The sequence below is a fragment of the Topomyia yanbarensis genome, chromosome 1, assembly GCF_030247195.1.
Source record: "Topomyia yanbarensis strain Yona2022 chromosome 1, ASM3024719v1, whole genome shotgun sequence".
Classification (NCBI taxonomy): Eukaryota; Metazoa; Arthropoda; class Insecta; order Diptera; family Culicidae; genus Topomyia; species Topomyia yanbarensis.
In genome coordinates this window covers 62811796-62834415 of record NC_080670.1, presented here as the reverse complement: position 1 = coordinate 62834415, position 22620 = coordinate 62811796, and the positions used below count along the sequence as shown (strand labels likewise).

At 38.8% G+C, this 22620-nt stretch overlaps 1 protein-coding gene and 2 long non-coding RNA genes across 3 annotated transcripts; 1 reads left to right on the top strand and 2 right to left on the bottom strand.

Annotated features, from left to right (window-relative positions):
• Window positions 1-528: 528 nt before the first annotated feature.
• Window positions 529-10554, bottom strand: LOC131695775 (uncharacterized protein K02A2.6-like). The gene is made up of 2 exons (XM_058984296.1): window positions 6748-10554; window positions 529-573 (listed from the first exon to the last, which is right to left on the bottom strand). The coding sequence occupies exons 1-2, from the start codon at window positions 10552-10554 to the stop codon at window positions 529-531; spliced, it is 3852 nt and encodes a 1283-aa protein (XP_058840279.1).
• A 3486-nt stretch (window positions 10555-14040) lies between these two features.
• Window positions 14041-15211, bottom strand: LOC131676319 (uncharacterized). The gene is made up of 3 exons (XR_009303119.1): window positions 15178-15211; window positions 15050-15103; window positions 14041-14179 (listed from the first exon to the last, which is right to left on the bottom strand). It is a non-coding gene; the product is annotated as an uncharacterized LOC131676319 (long non-coding RNA).
• A 760-nt stretch (window positions 15212-15971) lies between these two features.
• LOC131677784 (uncharacterized) lies at window positions 15972-22163 on the top strand. The gene is made up of 4 exons (XR_009303424.1): window positions 15972-16233; window positions 16292-16341; window positions 21759-21841; window positions 22110-22163. It is a non-coding gene; the product is annotated as an uncharacterized LOC131677784 (long non-coding RNA).
• The last annotated feature ends 457 nt before the right edge of the window (window positions 22164-22620 follow it).

The following is a 22620-nucleotide window of genomic DNA, read 5'->3' as shown; positions in this document are numbered from 1 at the left end:
AAAGGATCACACAAAAAAAAATTTGTGCCGAAAGTTTCGAAAAATCGTTTTTTGCTATATAAATCAAGATTTTGAGGGTATACAACATTTTTCATACATTGTTGAATTTGATGAGATCTACAATCTATATAAGGTCTCTTAAAAAGTACAAAATCACTGTAGCACCGTGTAATCTGTCTATAAATTGTAAGTTTGTTCTTGTTGGACAATTTGGATCGGCGACAAATCAATGGGTACAGTCTCTTAACTAGGAGAGAACACCTGTTTTGAATTCTTTCGGTGAGCGTTTGGAGTCTAGAAGGAGACCGAAGTATAGCACTTCTAGGGACCAGTTGATTGATTATTGCCCATCAAGAATTATCTTGCAGTTCTCGGGAGGGTCTAATTTTTAGGATTGCTGATTTTTGAATACTATGGCTTGGGTCTTCCGTAGGTTTAGTTTGATCTTCCATGCAGCCATGTCGTCAACGTAGGTATTCAGGCATCGTTGTAATTTGCTCCTGGTTTCATTTGGTTGTCTCCCTCCGACTAAGATTGCTGTATCATCAGCAAACAGCGATAAGAAGCATCCGCCTGGAAATGGGGGAATATCCGATGTAAAGATGTTATACAATATACTACCCATGATCACATGGTTGTGCCGTTTTCTATGGGATTTCCTATCTTTATGAGACTGATATGCGATCATGGGCAGTATAGAGCCCAGCAGACCGCCCTGTGGAACCCCGGCGAAGATTCGATGCCATGCAGTGAAACTTGGAAGGAACAGTTCAGAAGGTAGTTGCGGACGATCTTGGTTAGTATAGTGGTACATTGTTTTCGCCGAGTTTGTACAGGAGTCCCTCGTGCCAGGCATTGTCGAAGGCCTTCTCGACATCTAATAAGGCCACACCGGTTGACTTGGACAATATTCTATGTTTTTTAACAATGTTGGCTACTTCAGAAGTTGGTGTGTAGTGGCGTAGTCCTTGCGGAATCCAAGCTGCTCAAAAAGAAAAATGTTGTTCCTGTCTATGAAGTCTAAAAGACGGTCCAGTACTAGTCTTGCAAATATTTTGCTGAGTGAACAGAGCAAACTGATTGGGCGGTAGCTCGTGGGTGATGTGGGGTCTTTACCAGGTTTGAGAATGGAAATTATTTTGTCTCGTTTCCACACCGTAGGGAAATAGTGCAGCTCCAAACTTTTATTGAATATGCAGGTGATGGTGGACATTACTTTTCGATTTAACTTTTTGAGAACGATGTTTAAGCTTTCATATTTCTAGTTGCTTTGATGGCGGATCGTACCTGCTCAATTGTGATTTTCTGGTCTTGAGGGACATTACAAGGAGTATTGTAGAGAGTGTGGACACGCTGTGTGACCTGTTGTTCTAATGGGCTCTGGATTCCACTGCCAAGGTTGTGCGAGTGGATTAAATTTTCACCAATGGCATTGGTCTTTTCTAATGGAGCAATGTGGCGCCGTTAATTTTTAAGGGGGGAACTGGTCTTGGTTGATTTTTTAGGATTTTGGAGACGTTCCAGAAGGGTTTCGAGTAATCGGAAAGGGCATGTATATCTCTGGAGAGGCATTCGTTTTTCAAATTTTCAACCCTGATACGGATCTGTTTGTTCAGCTTAGACATATTTTGTTTACTAGCTGGGTATCCCATTCTTTGGAACTGTCTTCTCTTTATGTTTCTCAATCGGATGAGTAATCTAGTGTAATCATCAATGGCGATGAACTTACTCCTGACTGGGATGTTACGAATGCAGGTATGGTCAGCTTCGTCGACGGCCTGACTAAGGTTGTTCAAAGCGTGCTCTATGTCGTCGGTCGAATTGAGTTGCGGGGTTTCATCAGTTCACGAATCCACTATGCGTTGAAAGTTCACCCAGTTCACGTTGAACGATGATGAAGTGCTGCAATGGTTTTTTCTACAAACTCGCAAACCACCGGATAGTGATCTGAGCAGAGGTCGGTATAAGTTGTTGGCTTTGTGACATCAACGTTGGCCAGAAAAATGTCCAGGGTAGACGTGAAACCGGCTGGTGACAGGTATGTCGGCTTGTCCGGATAATGGACAGTGTAGTATCCAAGCTGAGCGTCGTCGAATAGAAGAGTCCCGTTTTTGTGGTGGCGATTATTCATACAATGGCTATGGCGGGCGTTAAGATCCCCACCGATGATGAACTTTGAGTAGCCTCGCGTTATTTTGGCGAGATGGTTCATGAAGCGACGCTATGTTCCGTTGGTATTCCCGCATTGCTTGGGGCAGTACACGATGATGGCTTTTCTGTTTCCCGAGGACGTTTGAATTTCGTTGGCCAGGGATTCAATGATTGACGTGTTGGGATGTGGGAGAATAGTGAATTTGATTCCTTTTCTGACAATGAAGGGTACTCCTCCTCCTGCTGAGTGAGTTCGATCCAGTCGTATCGTTGTAAAATCCGAAATTGAGTAGGCAACGGACAGTGAGAGATGGGTTTCGGTAATGAAGACCACATCATTCTCGTGGGAGCGAATTAATTCCACAAGCTCCAACTTTTTCACTCTTAAGCGGACCCTACACGTGCAGAAATATTGACAATAAATCGATTATTGATCAATATTTTCAAGATACCCTTACACGATCAATATATTGTGCCTCATCGGCATAAACAGAACTTCTGCTCGAACGGGACATCACGTTTGATCAGTCGTTTGATTGAAACACATAGTGTGTTTTAGTTTTAAGGGATTTGCGTCAAGCCGGCGCTAATCTATTCCGACAATGTGTTAGTGTCGGTTTCTGATGAGGCGAAGCCGAAACGCAACATAGTATGACTATAAAGTTGACCTAACCCAACCAGAGAATACAATGTCACATTCATTTGTGAACTAAAAGTTGATTCACTTGTGAATGTTTACAGTACAATCTTCCGATTCAATCCGCGAATGAAGAACACGATCTTCTTCATTCAACATAGTACGTGTCATTCTTTTACTTGGTTCACATCAGTTCAGTTGTGTTCTTTTGGAGAGTTTTAGTCGGATCGTGAATGAGCGACTGGCTGCTGTCAAAGCAATGAGCGGATTCGCCAAGAATCATGCGAATGAATGATAATTCCCATCCCTGCCTAGAAGTGCTATACCTTGGTCTCCTTCTAGATTCCAAACGCACACCGAAAGAATTCAAAACAGGTGTTCTCTTCTAGTTATGAGACTGTACCCATTGATTTGTCGCCGATCCAAATTGTCCAACAAGAACAAACTTACAATTTATAGACAGATTACACGGTGCTATAGTGATTTTGTACTTTTTAAGGGACCTTATATAGATTGTAGATCTCATCAAATTCAACAATGTATGAAAAATGTTGTATACCCTCAAAATCTTGATTTATATAGCAAAAAAATGATTTTTCGAAACTTTCGGCACGAAATTTTTGTTTTGCGTGATCCTTTTTCAGCCGATTTTAATTTTTTTAATAGTTTTCGAAATAAGAAGAAATTTCCTTTCCAACGGTATGCTATGTTATGTTCTTTTGTTAAAAGTACTATGCGGTTTTGTGACAACAATATGAAAGTTACCATTATTTTACCATTTTTTCATTAAAAATATAAAAATTGCTCAGCATTTTTATTAGAAAACGTCCTTGTTTTAATAAAAAATTGAAGAGAGCATTTAATTCCGCATCCAATGATCTATTTTTGATAAAAAAAATTGAAAAATGGCTGAGTTATTTTTTTCCCAAATTAGGAACCTGCTCGCATGAACTCCTAAGGGGTTAGTGAGGTATTGTCTCGCACTATAAAATGTTATAATTATATCTTCCGTTATTTTATCCAATTTCATGTTCAAAATTCACACACACACTTTTGAATGTATACGTAATGGAAGAAAAAAAGCTTTTAATCCACCTAACAGTGTGATGATACATTTCTTATAACTCTTATCGCTTTCTTCGGGTATTATATCGATTGAGAACATTTAGAACTTGATGCTTCGCAATGTTTTTGATAACACATACTACATGGGATAGTGGCAGGGCTCACAGAATCGCTCAAATTTGCATAGGACAATATCAGTGCAAGAAATCTCAAAAGTTAAACCAATTTAATGGAAAGGCGGAAAAATGGCCCATAAAACAGAAATACAAACGAATTATTGCAAATGCTCCGTTAATAACATATATAAATTCTTCAATCAATGCATTATGTAACTGAATGTTCCTAAAGGGGTTATGTATGTTGGGCTGAGCCAAAAAAATCGAACAACAAACCAACGAGAACGCGCCATTTAATCGCCCTTAATTGCCCAATATGAAAATTAGAAATAATACTTATTTTTGGATTCATTATCTACTCACATAAACTTATCACAATCTGACTTTCATTAAGACTTTAGGTCAGTGATCTTGTTCCACTAAACTTACACACGATTCCACAATTTCCCACATTCGTTGGCTAAATGAAGTGCACTAGACAAACAAAATGCAAGCGAAAACACGCCAATTGTTTAAAAAAAACTATTTTAAGCTTAAGCCAAAATGAACCGCCATGAGCTTGAGCTTGACCTTGTGCGACCACCCCTGGCTGCTACTCCGTTATCGATCTGGGGCCATATTCTCACAGTCACGTCACATGGTGACTAGAAGAAAATTTCCTTCTAGTCACTGGGTGACGTGACTGTGAGAATAGGGCCCCTGGACTAGCTGAAGTTGCACAGGGAATCAGTAGATAATTATGCTTGGGAATAGCGAAACATTTTTCAATGTGCAACTTCTGGTAATCCTAAAGTGTTTATTGATCAATACCGGCGCCGGCCAGGCGCGAACGTAGATCGCGGAAGAAAAGGGAAGGAATTGTTAGTCGGATACTTGCTTTTGCTAGAGGCCGTATACTACTGCGCACTCCACAAGTATCACGGGAGGAGGATATTTGTTAGTAAGTATAGAAGTTGGATCTACTTCTTCTTTACCGACGCCAGAGAGGTGACTCCACTATCTGGACGAGATATCGATCCATCAACTCATGGACCGGGGACCAACGGCTTTACTTCCCTTCGGAAGGAAGACGTGACCACAGATTTTTTCACATCAGAAAAATCTCAACGACCTCGGCTGGGATTGAACCCAGACCAACTGGAATAAGTGGCGGTCACGCTTACAGCTCAACCACCGGCGCTGTCTTAAGCCAAAAATGAACCGACATGTTAGAAAAACGCAAAAAACACCAAGTCCATTTCAGCCGCCAGAAAATTTGTCTAAGTGTTGAAATTGCCTTTAAATCGCATTCTCAAATTGCATTTGTTCCTAGGGGCAATTAGTACAAGCGAGTTGAGTCAAACGTCAAACTGTTTAAATCGCCTGACCATGTTCGTCCGCATTTTTTTAGACGGGTTGGAACAGTCATTCACCGAGGTAAAAAGACTTAAGAATAAGTCACGATTTGTGAACCTACCCAGTTTTGATTCCATTCGACGCTTATGTATTATATAAACACTGCTATAGATTTTGTTCACGTCACAATGCGTATGTTTCATTCAGTGTATTCTCTATTAAATTGATTTTTTCAACTCCAATTCACCCACAAATGTTAACAGTGTAAGAACGGAAATAAAACAGTTATAGTATAGTAGCTCAAGTAATCGGTTACGTTTTTCTATCGCTTGCGGTGAGTCCTGCACGGAAACAAAAAACTACCTAAAATTGAGTTCCTTTGACTCAATCTCGTGGTATCGTGGGGGAACTTACAATTAGGTGAACCGTGTTGAAGGTAGTTTCCATTTAACCACGGCAAAAATTACAACTCATTGATAGGTTTTTTATACTCAAATTTAAGTTGAATTTACCTAATTTTGAGTTCACCCCAAACAACTCAAAAGTACCTTCCTCCACGGAAGACCTCGACTGAGTCGAACCTCTCGTTTTGTTTTTGACAACACTAATAAGTGCGAAAGCGACGCACAACTCAAAAGTAAGTTAAAAGAACTTTTCTGCAGGTTGTTTTATTTAACCGTGTGCATTAAATTCAGTGCACTTGACTCCTTTAGAGCTACATTTTTTGGTCCATACGATGTGTCACTGAGGTGGATAAATCGGATTGGCGATTCTACGTTAAAACCGCTCATAGATAGCGCTGGATGTTTCGAGATGTACAAATCAAACACGCGCGTTCGGTTATGCTATTAATCTTATACTCTTTCTATTTATTTGAGGGGTCCACCAATCACATCACTGTTTACAACTGATGTAGGGGTTTATGGAAGTACAGTTACAATATGATTACAACATCTTCTCTTTTTTCAAACAAAGGCAAACAAGTTATTCCATAATGTAATCCTGAAACTTAGTAGGCATTTTTACTTTTCTCTCTGGTCTATTGTTATTATCAAGTCGTGTTGTATGTTTGGTTGCTGAAGTTCTCGTTTCTCGTCTCGGTGTAGAGACGTCAACTGAAGTATCTCTCGAACCTGGATCGTCTCCCCGAAGTGATTCTACGGAAGGAATGTTCAGCAAAGTATCGTCCGGTGTTTCTGCGAAAAATAACGAAGGCGATAAATGTTGTGAAATGTCGGTCGCTGATTTTCCGGAACGATCAAAGACAGGAATTGCAGAAGGATCCACCATATTTCTTGGTTTTACATGTATCGCGTCCCTTCTGTAAACTGTCCCGTTCCTTTCAACTAAATACGAGCGTTCACTAAGTTTATTCTTAATTTCAGCTGGCACCCAAGCTTTGGTAACATCCGGATTCAATTGAACAAAGACAGAGTCACCTACTTGAAGAGAAGGCAGCTGGCGAGTTGATTTATCGTACTGGTACTTTACCCTTCGTCTATTAGCCTGAATAGCTTCTGGTACATTCGGAACAGTACATGGCATAAGGTTCTTTGCTGACATGGGAACCTCGCATCTCGTGCTCCGAGAAAACAACCTTGATACCGGGCTTGATCCAAGTTTGTTTGGTGTATTCCTCCAGTTCAGTAACATAAGCCAAAAATCCTGCTTGGAATCATCAGCTTTCTTGATCAGTTTTTTTGCAATTTTTACTGCGGATTCGGCTTTTCCGTTCGCTTGCTGATGGTAGGGTGATGATGTTACATGCTCAATATCCCATTCTTTAGCAAACTGTTGCATCTCCTTGTTCACGAAATTGCTTCCGTTGTCAGACAACATCCGTTGTGGTTTTCCATGCCGAGAAAAGTTCCTTTTGCATACATCCACCATAGTATGCATTGTTAGATCTGGTAGCAAATCCACTTCAAAATAGTCAGAGTAATGATCTACCGTTACAAGAAAATGTCTTGCCCTACCTTTGTAGTAAGCTGTGAAGACATCCATTGATATAAACTGAAACGGATGTACTGGTATGGGATGCGTTTGCATAGGTGGCTTGCATTGGGAAGCTGAAAATTTGGCACAAGTATCACACTGCGAGATAGCATGTTTAATGTGATTCGACATACCAGGCCAAAAAATGTTTGCGCGTGCTAACTTAAGTGTCCCTTCTACACCCGAATGTGCGATGTGCACTCGATCAATCATTATACGCCACAATGTTGGAGGAATCGTTATTCTCTCGTTTCGGAACACAATTCCATCTTGAACTGCCAGTTCATCCCGATATTTATAATACATTTTGGCCTGGGCCGGCACGTCATCTATGGTTTTTGGCCATCCTCTGCGAATATACTCCATCACATGTTGGAGAGCTTCATCGCTAGCAGTATGGCGTATGATTTCCGAAATTCGTTCACTGGATATACTCAGACAATTCTGCAAGACTACTTCTTCTACACCAGCAAGTATTTTGTACACGTACTGCTTCGTCATGCTACCATCATCAAGTGTATCGCTAGGGGCTCTCGATATAGCATCGGCAACCAGATTGTCCTTACCTTTGACATATTGCATCGCCAAATGGTACCGCTGCAAGGCCAACAACATGTGTTGCAATCGCTTGGGGGCGGTAAGCAGAGGTTTTTTAAAAATACTCAACAACGGCTTATGATCGGTTTTGACAACGACGCTAGGGTTGCCAACGATCAACTGGTCAAATCGAATACATGCAAAGACGATCGCCAATAACTCCTTTTCTATTTGAGCATACCCTTTCTCAGTTTTTGTTAGTGTTCTAGAAGCGTATCCGATAACTCCTTTCCTCTGATATACTGCTACACCCAATCCATGGCAACTGGCATCGCATTCTATGATCAGCGGCTCGGTTCGGTCATAGTATTGCAAAGCGGAGTGCTCAGAAATAGCTTGTTTTACATCGTTGAATTCGTTCTCTTCCTCAGATGTCCATCGCCACGGAGCATCATCCGGAATAAGCTTTCGCAATACTACCAGCTTACTACTCAAATTTGGAATATATCTCGCAAGGTAGTTGATCATACCTACAAATCGGTGAACTTCTTTAGGCGATGTTGGTACAGGATATTTTTGTATTGCTTCTACTTTCCTTTCATCAGGTTTCAGCCCTTCGGAGGTAAGGACATGACCAAAAAAATTAACAGACGTTTGACATAAGTTAAGCTTTTCAATATTAAGTTTCACTCCGTTATTCCGAAGGCGCACAAGTAGTTTCACTAGTCGTTGATTATGGACTTTCAGGGCCTCCTCAATAGTATCCCCTGCTCCGACTATTAAAATATCGTCTGCCAAACACTCAATGCCCTCCAGTCCTTCAAGAGTTTCTTGTAATTTTGCTTGGAATATTTCCGGAGCTGAAGAAATACCAAAAGGCATTCTGAGCCACCGGTAGCGCCCAAATGGAGTCCAAAAGGTAGTGAGCTTACTACTGGCCTCGTCCAATTCAACTTGCCAGAACCCCTTCTTTGCATCGACCGTTGAAAAGATCATTGCTCTGCCAAGTTCAGGCAATATTTCATCCAGTGTTGTAAACTGGAGATTCGGACGCTTAAGGGCCATATTCAAAGGAATGGGATCTAGACACAAACGAAGAGAATCCAACCCAGGGGAGTTTTTCTTTACCAAAACCAAATTACTCACCCAGTCGGTGTGTTGTGTCTCCTTTTGAATGATGCCATCCTGAACAAGCTGATCAATCTTATTTCGAAGATTATCCCTGAAAGCAATTGGGATGCGACGGGGTGTTTGAATCACTGGCTTCACTGCTTCATCGATTTCCAACTTGACAACACCTTCCATTTTTCCGTTGCCTTCAAACACATCCTGGTAAGCCCGTATGATACATTTGGCTTCTTCTCGGTATTGATCCAACACTTGCAATGTAGTTATGTCTCGGTGAACGGAGTTGCAAAATTTCACCAGACCCAAAGTGGTACAGACAGTAACGGACAGCAACGGCGGGTGATTCATGTTCACTACCTGGAACACCATCCTATATCGCTTACCTTTATGATGGCAAGGAACTTCAATTTCACCCAAGACCTCGATCGGGGTACCGTTAAAGGCTCGCAAACGACATCTTGAAGCACTCAATGCCGGTTTAGCTTGTCCAGACAACTTTTTCAACCAATCCATTCCAATAATACTGGCCAAGGCACCGGTATCTAATTCACAACTAACATTTTTCCACACGCTTCCAAACTTTAGCGACAGATCAGCCAAGACAGCGCCACCTGTGCCAGACTTATCCACAATTTTTCCAATCAGTGTTTCTTCCGCTTCTTGTATCCAAATCTCTTGTTCTTCATCTTCAGCCGATGCATGGTTATTTCTTGCCTCCGATGTTGCAACTGCTTTTACGTTTCTGCCTCCCTTTATTCTTCCAGTCGATCCATCCGATTTGCAAACTCTTTGGAAATGATTTTTTCCGCCACACTTATCACAACGTTTTCCAAAGGCTGGACATGCTCCACGTTTGAAAGGATGACGTCCGCCGCAAAACTTGCAAATTTGAGCAGTGACTTTATTGACTTCCATAAGCGGTTCCAAAGACAATTGTTTTGAATGACGTGCGGTAATTTCTTCCATTCTACAAAGGTCGATGGCTTTTGACAGATTGATGTCGGGCATTGTAAGCATTTTTGTTTTCAAATTAGACCACTTGTTCGATGTAACTATCTTGAACACCATCATATCCTGCTCCAACGCTCCGAATCGACACGGTTTTCCCAACACTTTCAAACGGCTCACATATTCATCGATGGATTCTGTTTGTATCTGGATCGCAGAGAAAAAATCCAGGCGATCAACAATGATGTTTCGAACGGGCACTACCTTCGCTCTGATAGCTTCCAACACAGTCTCGGGAGATACTTTCTGTGCTTCGTTGAGTTCAAAATTGAAGTACCGCTTCAGAGCATCTGTTCCAACAACCGACAATAAGAAACTGACTTTCTTCTTATTTTCACTTTCGGGCCACTCATTCATGCCAACAGCAACTGCGTAATTTTTCCAATTGGATTCGAAGAAAGTATAATTTTCCTCCATATCTCCTTCCAAACAGAGTGGTGGAGGGAGCGGAACGGATTGTGAGGTTATGTGTGATGGTGTCGCTTGATTCGGAATGGTGATCTGGAAATTTCCCATTCTCTCTGCCCAGTATGCAAAAATTTGATTCTGTTGCTTAAGCAACTGCGCAACTTCCTCCGCCATTTTGATGAGGCCTCTCGCACTTCACTTTCGACCGTGATATTCAACACTATACCGTCCGTGAACTGCGACGGAACTACGAAAACTCGAACGACCGATCAATCACACAATCCAAAACATACAAAAATAGTGAATTTGAAAAAGACCCCACTTCTGACACCATGTTTCGAGATGTACAAATCAAACACGCGCGTTCGGTTATGCTATTAATCTTATACTCTTTCTATTTATTTGAGGGGTCCACCAATCACATCACTGTTTACAACTGATGTAGGGGTTTATGGAAGTACAGTTACAATATGATTACAACACTGGAAGCAAAGTGTTGCTGATTTCCTTCTTTTCTGTCATAGTGCATATATTTTCTGTAAACATAGGTAAGAAAATAACTTTTAAACAACATATCACCGATTGATTTGTTGATAATTGTTAACGAAAACAGAGGAAAACTATTGTTTTATAAGATGGTGAGTAAATATCGTTGGAAAATCGTGAAAAACATAGTGAATTTTGCTAATATTCGTAGAGCTACAAGCTGAAATGTGTAGTTCCGGAATGTTTGAGAAGCACCGCGGCCGCCTCAACATTTCCCGTTCCTCCTAAATCAAGCAAAACCTTTTCGAGATGGTGTAAATTTATGAAATTGTCTGGATCGCGAGAGGAAAGAATATGTCGGGCTCATTTCAAGAAAAGTGATTTCATATACTGTAAGTTTTCATATAGCAATCAGATCAATATTTTAAACTGAGGATAACTATTCACTTCAGATTCGAATAAAAAATTGAAATCATGGGCTGTTCCATCCGTTAACATACCGGAATCGCGAACAAGAATAAAGGCTAAAAGTAGCTGCTGCGTCTTGGGATGTCGGACACAAACGCGCAAGAATCTAACTCGATTCCCATCCTCAAAGAAGTCAAATCTTCTACATCTTTGGAAGGACGTTTTCCTGATGAACGACGACCACAATACATTGAATATGAAAATATGCGAGAAGCATTTTCGAGAGCGCGATTTTAAAACAGGTATGCTCTTTTAATATTTCCTTTTATTTCATTTTTTTTTAATTTCATGTCTAATGTTTAGTGCAATCGCTGTTCTTACGACCAAAAGCAGTTCCATGGATTAAAGTTAAACGACAAATAAGCCATCCTCGGAAATATAATCACTGTACCGATGGGAACATTCTCATCAGTGATCATACATACTGCATGAGCTTACCAAGATCTGTAAGATATCGAATGTGCACTGTAACAGGCTGTAAATCACGTGCTAATGATACAGTAACATTACATAGTATACCAAAATGCCCAAAGAGTATCTCTGAATGGAAGAAAATTCTACGACTAAAACATTTGACGAAAAGCTCGAAAGTATGCAGCAACCATTTTACGAAGTGTGATTATATACCAGGTAAATGAAACTTTAGATAATAATTTTAGTTTGAAAGACTCATTAAACAGAGACTCATTAATCGAAAATCGAGACCGTTAAACAATATTTTCTGCTTACCGGTGGAAAACGCTTAAAAAGCAACACAAAACCGTCTAGAAACTTGCCTGTCATCGACGAACTATCTAAGCGTAATCCGTACAACAAACCACGTATTTCATACCGTCGAGCAGTTCCTCGATTTGATGTTGTAGCAAAAGAAATTGCTCAAAGCGCAGGGTCCGCCGGGACGACTCCATACATCGATAATGATCCTACATTGGATTCTTCATCTACATTTGTAAATGTTGTAGATGTACGTTACCTTGAATCATATGATCACACGGACACTAAATTTATACAGAAGCTGAGTAATTCAGAAGGATCATACGATAATTTAGGCAACATGACCTGCACTCAGAACTTGCAAGTACCTACCAATAATGATATGGTAATATCCCACAAAAGAAAGAGAAAAGAACAGTTTAAGTTTGCTGATCTCCTTGAGAGTGCCGATGATTTGAATACGTGGACCGGTCTACCTTCGTTTGATATGTTACAAGAACTGTGTTTGGCTTCAAAAAAACTCGAAGACTCAGTCTATCCAAACAAATTCAGCATGCACTGCACAGACAGAGTAATTTTAGTTTTTGCAAAGCTTAAGCAAAACTTGTCATTTGTTGCATGGGAATTCTCTTCAAGACTCACACTTCAACCGTAGCTAAATATTTTAATTATATGGTGCAAATATTAGCTCAAATTCTCTCTCCATTTGTTTACATGCCTGAAAAAGAAGAAATAAGGCAGAATATACCTCATTGCTTCAAAGGAAAATTTGCTAACGTTTCCATTGTGCTAGAGTGTACCGAGATACCTTTGGCCACCTTGAAGTGTCTCAATTGTCGTTTAGCTACTTATTCTCAATACAAGTCAAGACGCACGATTAAGATTCTGATTGGAGTTAGTCCAGCGGGACTTATCACCTTTTGTAGTAAAGCATATTCTGGAAAGGCATCGGATAAATTTATATTTAATCAAGAAAATCTTATCGCTTCATTACATCCTCATGTGGACGAAGTTATGGTTGACAAAGGTTTCACCATAGAAAATGAGTTGTCAATGATAGGAATAAAATTACACATCCCACCATTTATGCGTAATAACAAGCTCACAGCATCAGAAGCAGTTACGAACGAAGCAATAGACAAGGCGAGAATACATGTTGAGAGGATCATGCAACGCCTAAAAATATTTTCAATCCTTAAGGATATCGTGGATTCACAAACTGTGGGTAATATCGATGATATCATGATCATCATCTGCGGCACTGTTAATTTGACTCGTCCCATTCTTCGTGAAGATAAATTTTAGAATATAGCCAAAATGTAAAGCTAAACGATTTGGTATCATTAGTAAAGAAATACAATACTATATCTTGACTACCATATATTTATAAAAAATGCATGTAATAAAAAATAAGAGAGTATGGGCGAATGACCAACCAGGTTAAAGCCCCAACAAATATACAATACAATAAAAGAGTATATTTTATTTAATTGTACGAAAGAAAAACACGATAAAACTATAACTTTTTGAAGAAAGAACTACTGTTCTCAATTAATTTTTAGTCGCAACACATATTTCGTTTCAGCATATTGTAATCATAACTTTGCAATGCACTTGGTATTTGACATAAATTTGGCCTTAAACTAGAAAACCTTTCAATTAACTAGTATAGTATATTCGATTAGTAAATACTAAATAGTATTTCCGATAGTGCGATTCCAGCACATAAAATTTAAGACGAGTTTACTTTCTTTTTAAGTTTTCGCAAACCTTCATTCTGAATGGAATCGTTCCTTTAATTTTCAAAGTTAAAACATTGTGATTAGGAATTTTCTCTTATTAAAAGTAAATATATTTAAAATGTAAACTTTGTACTCCTAGAATAACAATAATATATCAAAGCAAAATTAAAAATGGATTTTAATTTGATACATTTATTTGTTTGAAATAAAATAATTACTATAATAATACTAAAGTTAATTAGAGATATCTCGGATGTAATAATTAGTACAAACTAACACATTAGTTTTTAACAATGTTATTTACGATGTACTACCATCTGAAATGGGTTAATGGGGTGTGTAGGTGAACAGTACACTTTGCGCATTGCCGTTGTCCAGTATCACCATATCTGAAACGAAAATGAATTAACATATTAATGTGATAACACCGCTATTTATATTGTTCGGATCGGCAAATTCTCAACCGAAATGCTAATAATAAGATCCGAAAACGTCTTCGCGCACCAACAAAATCCGAAATTAATTATCATAATTTAGCTGGCGGGATGTACAATTCCGAAAAATCAACCAGGTCTACATTCTTCCTGTCATGTCAATGTCCGGTTGTAGACGGCTAGACGATCAACTTTCCCTTCAAGTAAGTAATGTAGAATTTCGTAGTGTGGCAGTTGATGAACTGGGCAGGTAGATTTTCAACTTAATGCTTCCGTTGTACTCCCTCTTCGTTTGCTGATGAGCAGTATCAATCATGCATGTCGCAATGTAGTATAGGACCAACGAGACCGTCAAGATTAGCAGATTAACGAGTAATGCCTTGTCATAGGTAAACGCAACTTTGTGCTGGTTGCATTGCCTTGGCTGTTACGCGGTTTCATCCGCGATAAATGACAATAGTTACTGATCACTCAACATAATAGGTTTCTTGTAATACTTATTCTTACTAAGAATACAGGAACGATTTGCTTCCTGTTTGCTCAGCAATACTTCCAGTTTCTTAAGGTACTTGGATTCCCGAGGGGTTGCCTACTAATATGCATATCATGTACAGGAGGATGAATAAGCACTAATGACAATTTGCCGGTGACCATGTTGAACACTGTCTATTGTCGTTGAATGTAAAACGATAACCTGTACGACGATCGGTAAGCGTATCTTCATGATCTACCAAAACAGGTAGTTTTAGACGGTTTTGAGCAAGGCAGTTTTTGACGAAATAAATTTTTTGCCAATCTTTCAATCACTCATGGAACAGATTTTACCATACTGGCCGTTGGACGAGGAAGTTGCTCCCGCGGTGTTATACGATTCCATATCTGCGAATGAAAAGAACAGATAAAATTGGCTAGAGAATCGATGAGATGGATTTTGTTAAATTTATTGTACAAACCTGTCTCCGGATTTACTGACAACAAGCTGTAAAACGTAACAGAATTGCCAAGCAACGTAGAAAAGCACATCACGACTTTGGGAACTAGGCACACGGTAAACTGAATGTACCTAATAAATAAGTACTAGCGTAGTACCATAAAACAGGTAGAAATTCCACAATTTACTTATGGCGTTTTTGCTTGACCCCGAAACTGAGTCAGGTTCTAACCCCAACCGCTGTCAGTTCATACATTTTGACAGCAGTTGGGGTTAAAACTGACTCAGTTTCGCTTCAAGCAAAAACGCCATTAGAAAACCTGAAAAGTGCGCGAACGTAGAAGTAAATCACTCTACCTAAATTAGGTGATTATTAACACACTCACAGTAGCTTTGACCTGGATATGGATAAATATTACATTATTTTCAGCAATTAAGCAATCCATGAGTTCGGCAATATCGTTGATTCGATCTAATATCAAACGAATCGGACTAACGAAATATGTTTGTCGGACGAGTTTTTCTGTCGCAGGAGTAGAGCAAAACAATCTTGTTGACAAAACCCACCGCTGAATTGTCAAACAAACGTCTCATGGACTGCCTAATTAGTTGGTACCCAATTGAGTTCAGCAGGAAAACGAACCGGAATTTTGGTTTTGGTTCGTATTCCGGCTCCAGTGGCACAAGTCCTTCTAATTAGAATCGATTGTGTCACTGGAGCCGGAGTACTTATTGGAACCAGCAAGTAATCCGACTCATTTTCCGGCTGAAGTTACTGGTTACACTGAAAATCAAAGTTACCTATTTTTTGGGTTAAATTTGCTCACTGGAAAGTTTATACATGGGCAACCCAAAATTAGGTAGAAATTTGAACATGGCGATTACCCATAATTTGAGTTGGTCGCTGTGAACTTCGTGTTGGGTAGGAATTGAATAATGACGTCTACTCAAATTCAAGTTCATCGCTTTGTACTTATATTTTGGGTAGTCCATTTCAAACAAAGTAGTAGGTAATGTTTTTGACAGCCATTGTTATTGTTGTGAATCAAATTGCATGAAGTGGCTCTGGAAAAGAATGGTAATTATAATGCATAATGCAATAATTTCAACTAAAATTAATGATTAATTTATTTCAGCCTAGAAACTTAGGATAAAGCAATTAGCGCTGGATCTAAAACATGAGTCGGTGAGTACTGAAACGTTGTTTATTTTTTGCTTGTGGGTTCATGTTGAGTTGCTCATAGTACTTAAATAGCGGCCACCGCATCATTCCGAAACCCGATCGGACCTCGAAAGACACATTGAACTCATGATGGGACGTTGATGATTCATATTTTTTGGAAATGTCTGAAATGCATATCGCTAGAGTTAAAATAGAATATAACTACTAGAGGGCAATGGCAGCGGCTAGCGGTGATTAAATATTTTCTCGTTCTTACATATGATGGGCCCATTAGATTGACATTTGTTGCCCCTGACACACGCAGGTTAAAGTAATGAGTAACAATAGCAGCTACAAAGCGATACAGTTTGGCAATTATATGCCAAATGTTCCAGGATGCAACAATTCTAATTCGAGTCTATTGATCAAAAGCAGGCAAAAACCTCAAGCGGTGTGAATTTAGTAAACGGGGTAATTCTAAAAGATGCGACGAAATCTCGAGTACTTTTTCAAATGGACGTAAGTAACAATGAGATTCTCTTTGAGGTCTTTCTCTTCTGTTCATTACTCGGCCATTTCAACATTTACTACTCTACTCTTTGCATAATATTGTAGTAAAAACCGTCGGCTTTCGATATGTACTGGAAAATTAGTACAAAGTGTTGTAATGACGTCGTAATAAACGAAAGAGAAAGTAAACAAAGAGAGGCTCTCAATGTTACTTACGTCCATTTGAAAAAGTACTCGAGAAATGTTGAATGATAAAAGGTCGAATATAGCAAATGATTGAAAATAACAAAGGTTCCAATGTTACTAAAGGTTTAATGAAACAAAAGTTTAAAATTTAAAAAACAGAATAATGTTTTCTCACCGTTATGACGCGTCACCTCGCCTAGTTTGGTGAGGTGAGAGCGAAAAAGCGATCACCGCAGTCACTTAGGTGACTATAGTCACCCAAGGTGACAGAAGTCACCTGGCAGAGCGATTCCAATAATCATTTTGAGTGACGACGGTCACCGTAAGATGGGAAAAAGTGACTAAATGCACGAAAAAGAATTATCTATGTTTAATTCCACAAATTATTTCTTCACTTTTAATCAAGATAAAATTTTCATTTTAAATCAAGGAATTTATTAAACTAAAATGGATTTTTGGGTTGGATCAACCAAAATATCTATTACATTAATCTTACAGGTTTTGTTATCTGTGTTTTTCGAAGATCAACCAAATTATTGTTTATTTCAAATAAATCAGTGATTGAAGCATAAACATGCGTCTGATTGATTCCAAAAGTCTTCCTGTATTAGTTCGACAATCCTTGCTGGATTGAAACAAAGAGATAAAAGTTTGTTCTAACTAATAAGAACGTTGTTTACACGTGCGACAAACAATCGAATTCTGAAGCGATCGAAAGTAATTTGTTTTTGATGCGTTACATCGAAAACAAAATCCCAAAGAAAATATACTCTCCAGCGATTTGTTGGATTCAATAGCAACAAAGGTCAAGTTAGCATTACTGCCGGATTCGTTGAGTCGTTCGAAGTCGATATCAAGCGAGCATTTGACCGAGGAACTAACTGAGCAAAAGCATCCCGCAGAAGTAATGGTCTTACGCGAGTAGGCCGTCGCTATGCCGAAGGTTCTAAACATAACAAAATTCTTCAGTGGTAAGTTACTTATCATTTAGTCTTGCGCAATGAGTTGAGAACAATTTATTCATTTGAAGGTACAACGAATGCTACGAAAAATCTGCTGTTGGATTTTTCGACGCATCAAAGAATAGAACAGAGACGATCGCATCCATAGAGTCTTGCTTGCTTTCAACTTCATTTTATAGAATAACTCTGCAGAAGACACAGTTCTAGTAGTACGAGATATTCGTCGGGCTACAGCGACAGTGGCGATGTTTTTTCACGCTTAAATAGTCCTTATAGATGCTACTGAAATTGGCCCAGAATAAGTGAATTCTGCAGATGAACAGGAGACACTCGATAGTGTCACGGAAAATATACCGATTGTTACTACTGAAGTTGATGCGAATGTACCAGGTGAAGGAGCGATGGTTGAAATTATATGCCCTGCAACAAATATAATTACATTTTGCAACAAAATTGGTGTTGACTCAACATTTCAAAACCATTATTTTGAACGTTTCTTATATTTAAAACAACGAAATGTACAATTTGAATTGATAAAATAGTTTTTTTTTCATTTCAATGTTTGATATGTATTGATACAAATATTTGTATTGTTTAAAGCAACCAAACGGACTTATTGAAACAACAAATTTGTATTTTTGTTTCGATTGTTGTTATGATGAGATCAATAAAACATTTTTTTGATTCAACTTTTTTCATGTTTGACCCAATAAATTATTCAGAGTTATTTCAACAATTGTTTTATTTAAATTAACAAACATTTTTTATTGAACACTGAACAATTTGCTTGTTGTGGGTTAAAACCCTCATTTTATTCGACTTTAATAATTATTTTTCTGCGTGTGCACACCTAAAAAATGTAGGTGATTAGAACCAAAAAGTGTTGCGTTTACTTTCAAATTTTTTTTTTTGAATTTTCGGGTAACATTTCCTTTTGGATAATGGCAGTTGGGAGGTTTCTGAATGACGTAAATTGAAGATAGGCGTTTTTTTGAAATTCAAGAAGGCGGCTTATGGTTACAACCAAACACTTAAAACCACCGTTAATATAGGTGCCATTTGAAAGGTAGTGTTTATTAGAAGGCAAAAAATGATGATTGGAGCCATTTAAAAATCCAAGATGGTGGATTCCGATTATCACAAAACACTGAAAACCACCATCAGCATGGGTGTCATTTGCAAGGTAGTAATTAGTAGATGGCAAAAATTGATAATAGGGATCTTTAGGGGTGTGCGGGTTAAGGCATTTTCTGATGCATATTAGTACCGTGAGTTAATATCTCAGTTCTTTTTCAATTTTAGTCCAAAAACTATTGAAAAAACATGTTTTAGTTTGTTTCCTTTTAAGACAATAACACATCCAAACCCATGCGACTTGCACAACTCTATAGGTTGCTTTATCAGATCTACCATAGTTTGCAGATGAAACTTGGGATGGCAGGCTGCTAGCGGATTGCAAAAGTACCAGATCATGCCGTGTGGGGTGCTGACCCGGTTGACAATGAGGCGAACGAGATATTTGCAGTTACGTCATTTAGTAGAACAACTGTCAGTTTGTTGGTTGAATTTAATTTGGTTTTTCTAAATTGAAAAATCAGAAAAGAATAATTAAGGTTTAAGAATGATATGAGTGTACTCGTGAGGACACCCGCTATCAGTACATATGAAACACTGACATAATTTTTACAAATTAAAGATCCCTATTGGCGCCATTTTGAGTTCCATCATGGCGACTTCCGGTTACTACAAAATATTGAAAACCATCATCAATATGGGTGTCAATTAAAATGTAGTGTTTAGTAGAAGGCAAAAATTAATGATTGGTGCCATTCCGAAATCCAAGATGGCGGCTTCCGGTTGCCACAAAACACTGAAAATCACACCCAAAATGGTAGGTAGTTATTAGAAGAAGGCGAAAATTGATGATTGGTTCCATTTGGAAAACCAAGATGGCCGCTTTCGGTTATCACAAAACACCGTAAACCACCATCAATATGGGTGTCATTGGAATGGTAGTAATTAGTAGAAGGCGAAAATTGACGATTGGAGCCATTTGAAATCCAAGATGGCGGCGTTCGGTTACCACAAAACATCAAAAACCATTATCAATATGGTTGTGATTTGAAAGGTTTTGATTAGTAGAAGCCAAAAATCGACGATTGGCGCCATTTTGAAATCTAAGACGATTGACTTGGCTTGTTTGATAGAGCCCATCAAACAAATTTTCATGCAAGAGGTGACAGAATGGGGTCAATGCACTGACAAAATCGGGGGTAGACTGAATCAGGCACAGACAATATCGGTGGCTGATAATATCAGATCTTCCCTATATTTCTAAGTACTTCGATAGTACCATTAAAAATAACTATGTTTCTAGAATCATCCATTTCGTAAACTAGCATTCGGTGAAATGGAAATCATCGTACTGACGCTCTTCCTTTTTTCAAATCATCTATCTATTGCTTTTAACCCTTTCATTCCCAAAGTTTTTCTAGTGCACGTAGGGTTTCAAAACTATTTTTCCTTGAAAACAGTGATGTTAAGAAACACGAATTCTTTTTTCATAAAGATAGGAGCTTCCCTCGCAGCACTAGAAGCTGCTCAATTTCTACCTTCTAATGGTCAATACAATTCCCCTAGAATATTCGATTTGAAACAGATTTTGCTTAGTGACCGCACCCCACAACCCATAACTCTGGAATCGGAAATCGGATCGAGATGAAATTTAATAGCCATTTACGGGGATAAAACACCTTTCATTTGAGACCAAGTTTGGTCGAATCTCCGAAAAACCAATGAGACTGTAATTCTAAATTTGGATACTTCCGCCGGGGCTTCCGGAACCGACGATGGTGGCCAATGTGACCAAAGAGACTTTGAATGGCTGTTAGTGACCTAGTACTACAAATCTAAGTAGATGTGGCACCAGTTTGAAAAAGTTTTCACCTTTATACATTCATTACAGAATTTTTTAAAATCAACATTTTCTGCGTGATCGTACTCTTCATACTCTTTCTGTAACTCCGGAACCGGAAGTCAGATCCATTATAAATTCGATAGCAGATAGCAGCCTACAGGATGCACGTTTCATTTGAGACTAAGTTTATGAAAATCGGTTCAGCCATCTCTGAGAAAAGTGAGTGAGATTGTGGTCACATACACACAGAGAATTGACGGACTGACTGAATCGAACGGTATATGTCACTCGAGCCTCCGGGTCTCCGTTGAAAAGACGGTTTTCAGAGCAGTTTTCTATTGAGAAAGGCAAAACGTAAATCGTACGAACAAGTTATAGCAAATAGTGGTACATTTAACACTTTTATAATGAGTGGCACATGTCCCTTCAGATTTGACCGCACTTACCGCTTGATGACGTCCCAGTTTGATATTTCTTTTGAGTGGTTTGAGAAAACTGAGAAAACGAAAAACGTCAACGCAGGCCTGGATACGGTTAAAGAAATATAAACAAATTTTGGTAGCCTCGCATCGTTTTCCGGAGCAGTTGGATATGTAAGGATATTTATTATTTTAAATCTAGTCCTGTAATTTAATTCTATTAATCGAATCGTATATTTAAAGCATTGTCATCAATACCCCCAGGGTTGCAAAATTGATTCGGTCCTGTGACTCCGAATCTAAAGAATATGGCGTGCGGCATCGAAGAATTTATTCCGTGCATTTTAGGTCGTCTTGTTTCAAACACCTATTAAATCTATCTAAAGGGAAAATGTTGCAAAATTACACAAACTAAAAATTAAAAATCTGACGCGTTTCGTTTTGCAGATGATGATCGAGTTGCACTTTTTGTTGCCAACGAACGGAAAACAAATAAATAATTGAAGAAATTTTTCTCCTCAAAATATTTGGTAAGTAAATAAGAACAGTTTTGCATGTAATATAAGTTGTTATCGTGGGCGTGGAAACGACATTTATTCACTATTACTTGTGGATACACTGGAAGATAAACTAATGGCGTTTTCGTTTTTGACTCTGCACTACACCAGTGTAGTCGGTGCTACACTCATTCAAACCTTAGTGTAATCAGTCTATCTCTTTTTTTGCACTACACCTGTGTAGCACCAAGAACAAACGAAAGCGCCATAAGACTAATTTAATTTCTACCACTTTTTATAGATTATTTCTGCTGCCTCTGCACTCCTTGCTGTCGTTCGATTCCGTTCACGTGGCTTCAACGTGCTGCCTCGTGGATCGGCAACTCGTTGGTAGCGAGCCGCGTGGCTTGTTTCGATATTCCACCTGTCTTGGTTGCGTTTAGATGACCTCGCATCTGCGTGGTGACTTCAGGTATGGTTAAGACGATCGGTTGTGGTATAACGTATATATAATAACATTTTTTTCAGGAAACTATTCAGTCATGTCAAACTGAGGCTTCCAATAGTCAACACCGGTGAAACAACGTCATCTCGGTTATTGACTTCAGATACAACGAGCAATACGGAACATTTGAACAAGACTGTAGCTTACCCGAGCTCCGAGCCACTACAATTCCATTTGACTTTAGTCATACCGGCTGGAATATAATATAGAATTCTGGCTGTCTAAGAGACAAGTATTTTAATTGTGCATTCATTTTTTTTTGTTTTTTGTTGATGATTAATTCATTTCAAATATATTTGTAGCTGGG

What these genes read in the sequence shown, in the direction of transcription:
- LOC131695775 (XM_058984296.1), bottom strand. Translation starts at nt 10,554, where the DNA reads ATGGCGGAGGAAGTTGCGCAGTTGCTTAAGCAACAGAATCAAATTTTT. An exon ending in GCCAGCTGCCTTCTCTTCAA is followed by an intron (nt 574 to 6,747) that starts GTAGGTGACTCT and finishes CCCCATTTCCAG; the next exon opens with GCGGATGCTTCTTATCGCTG.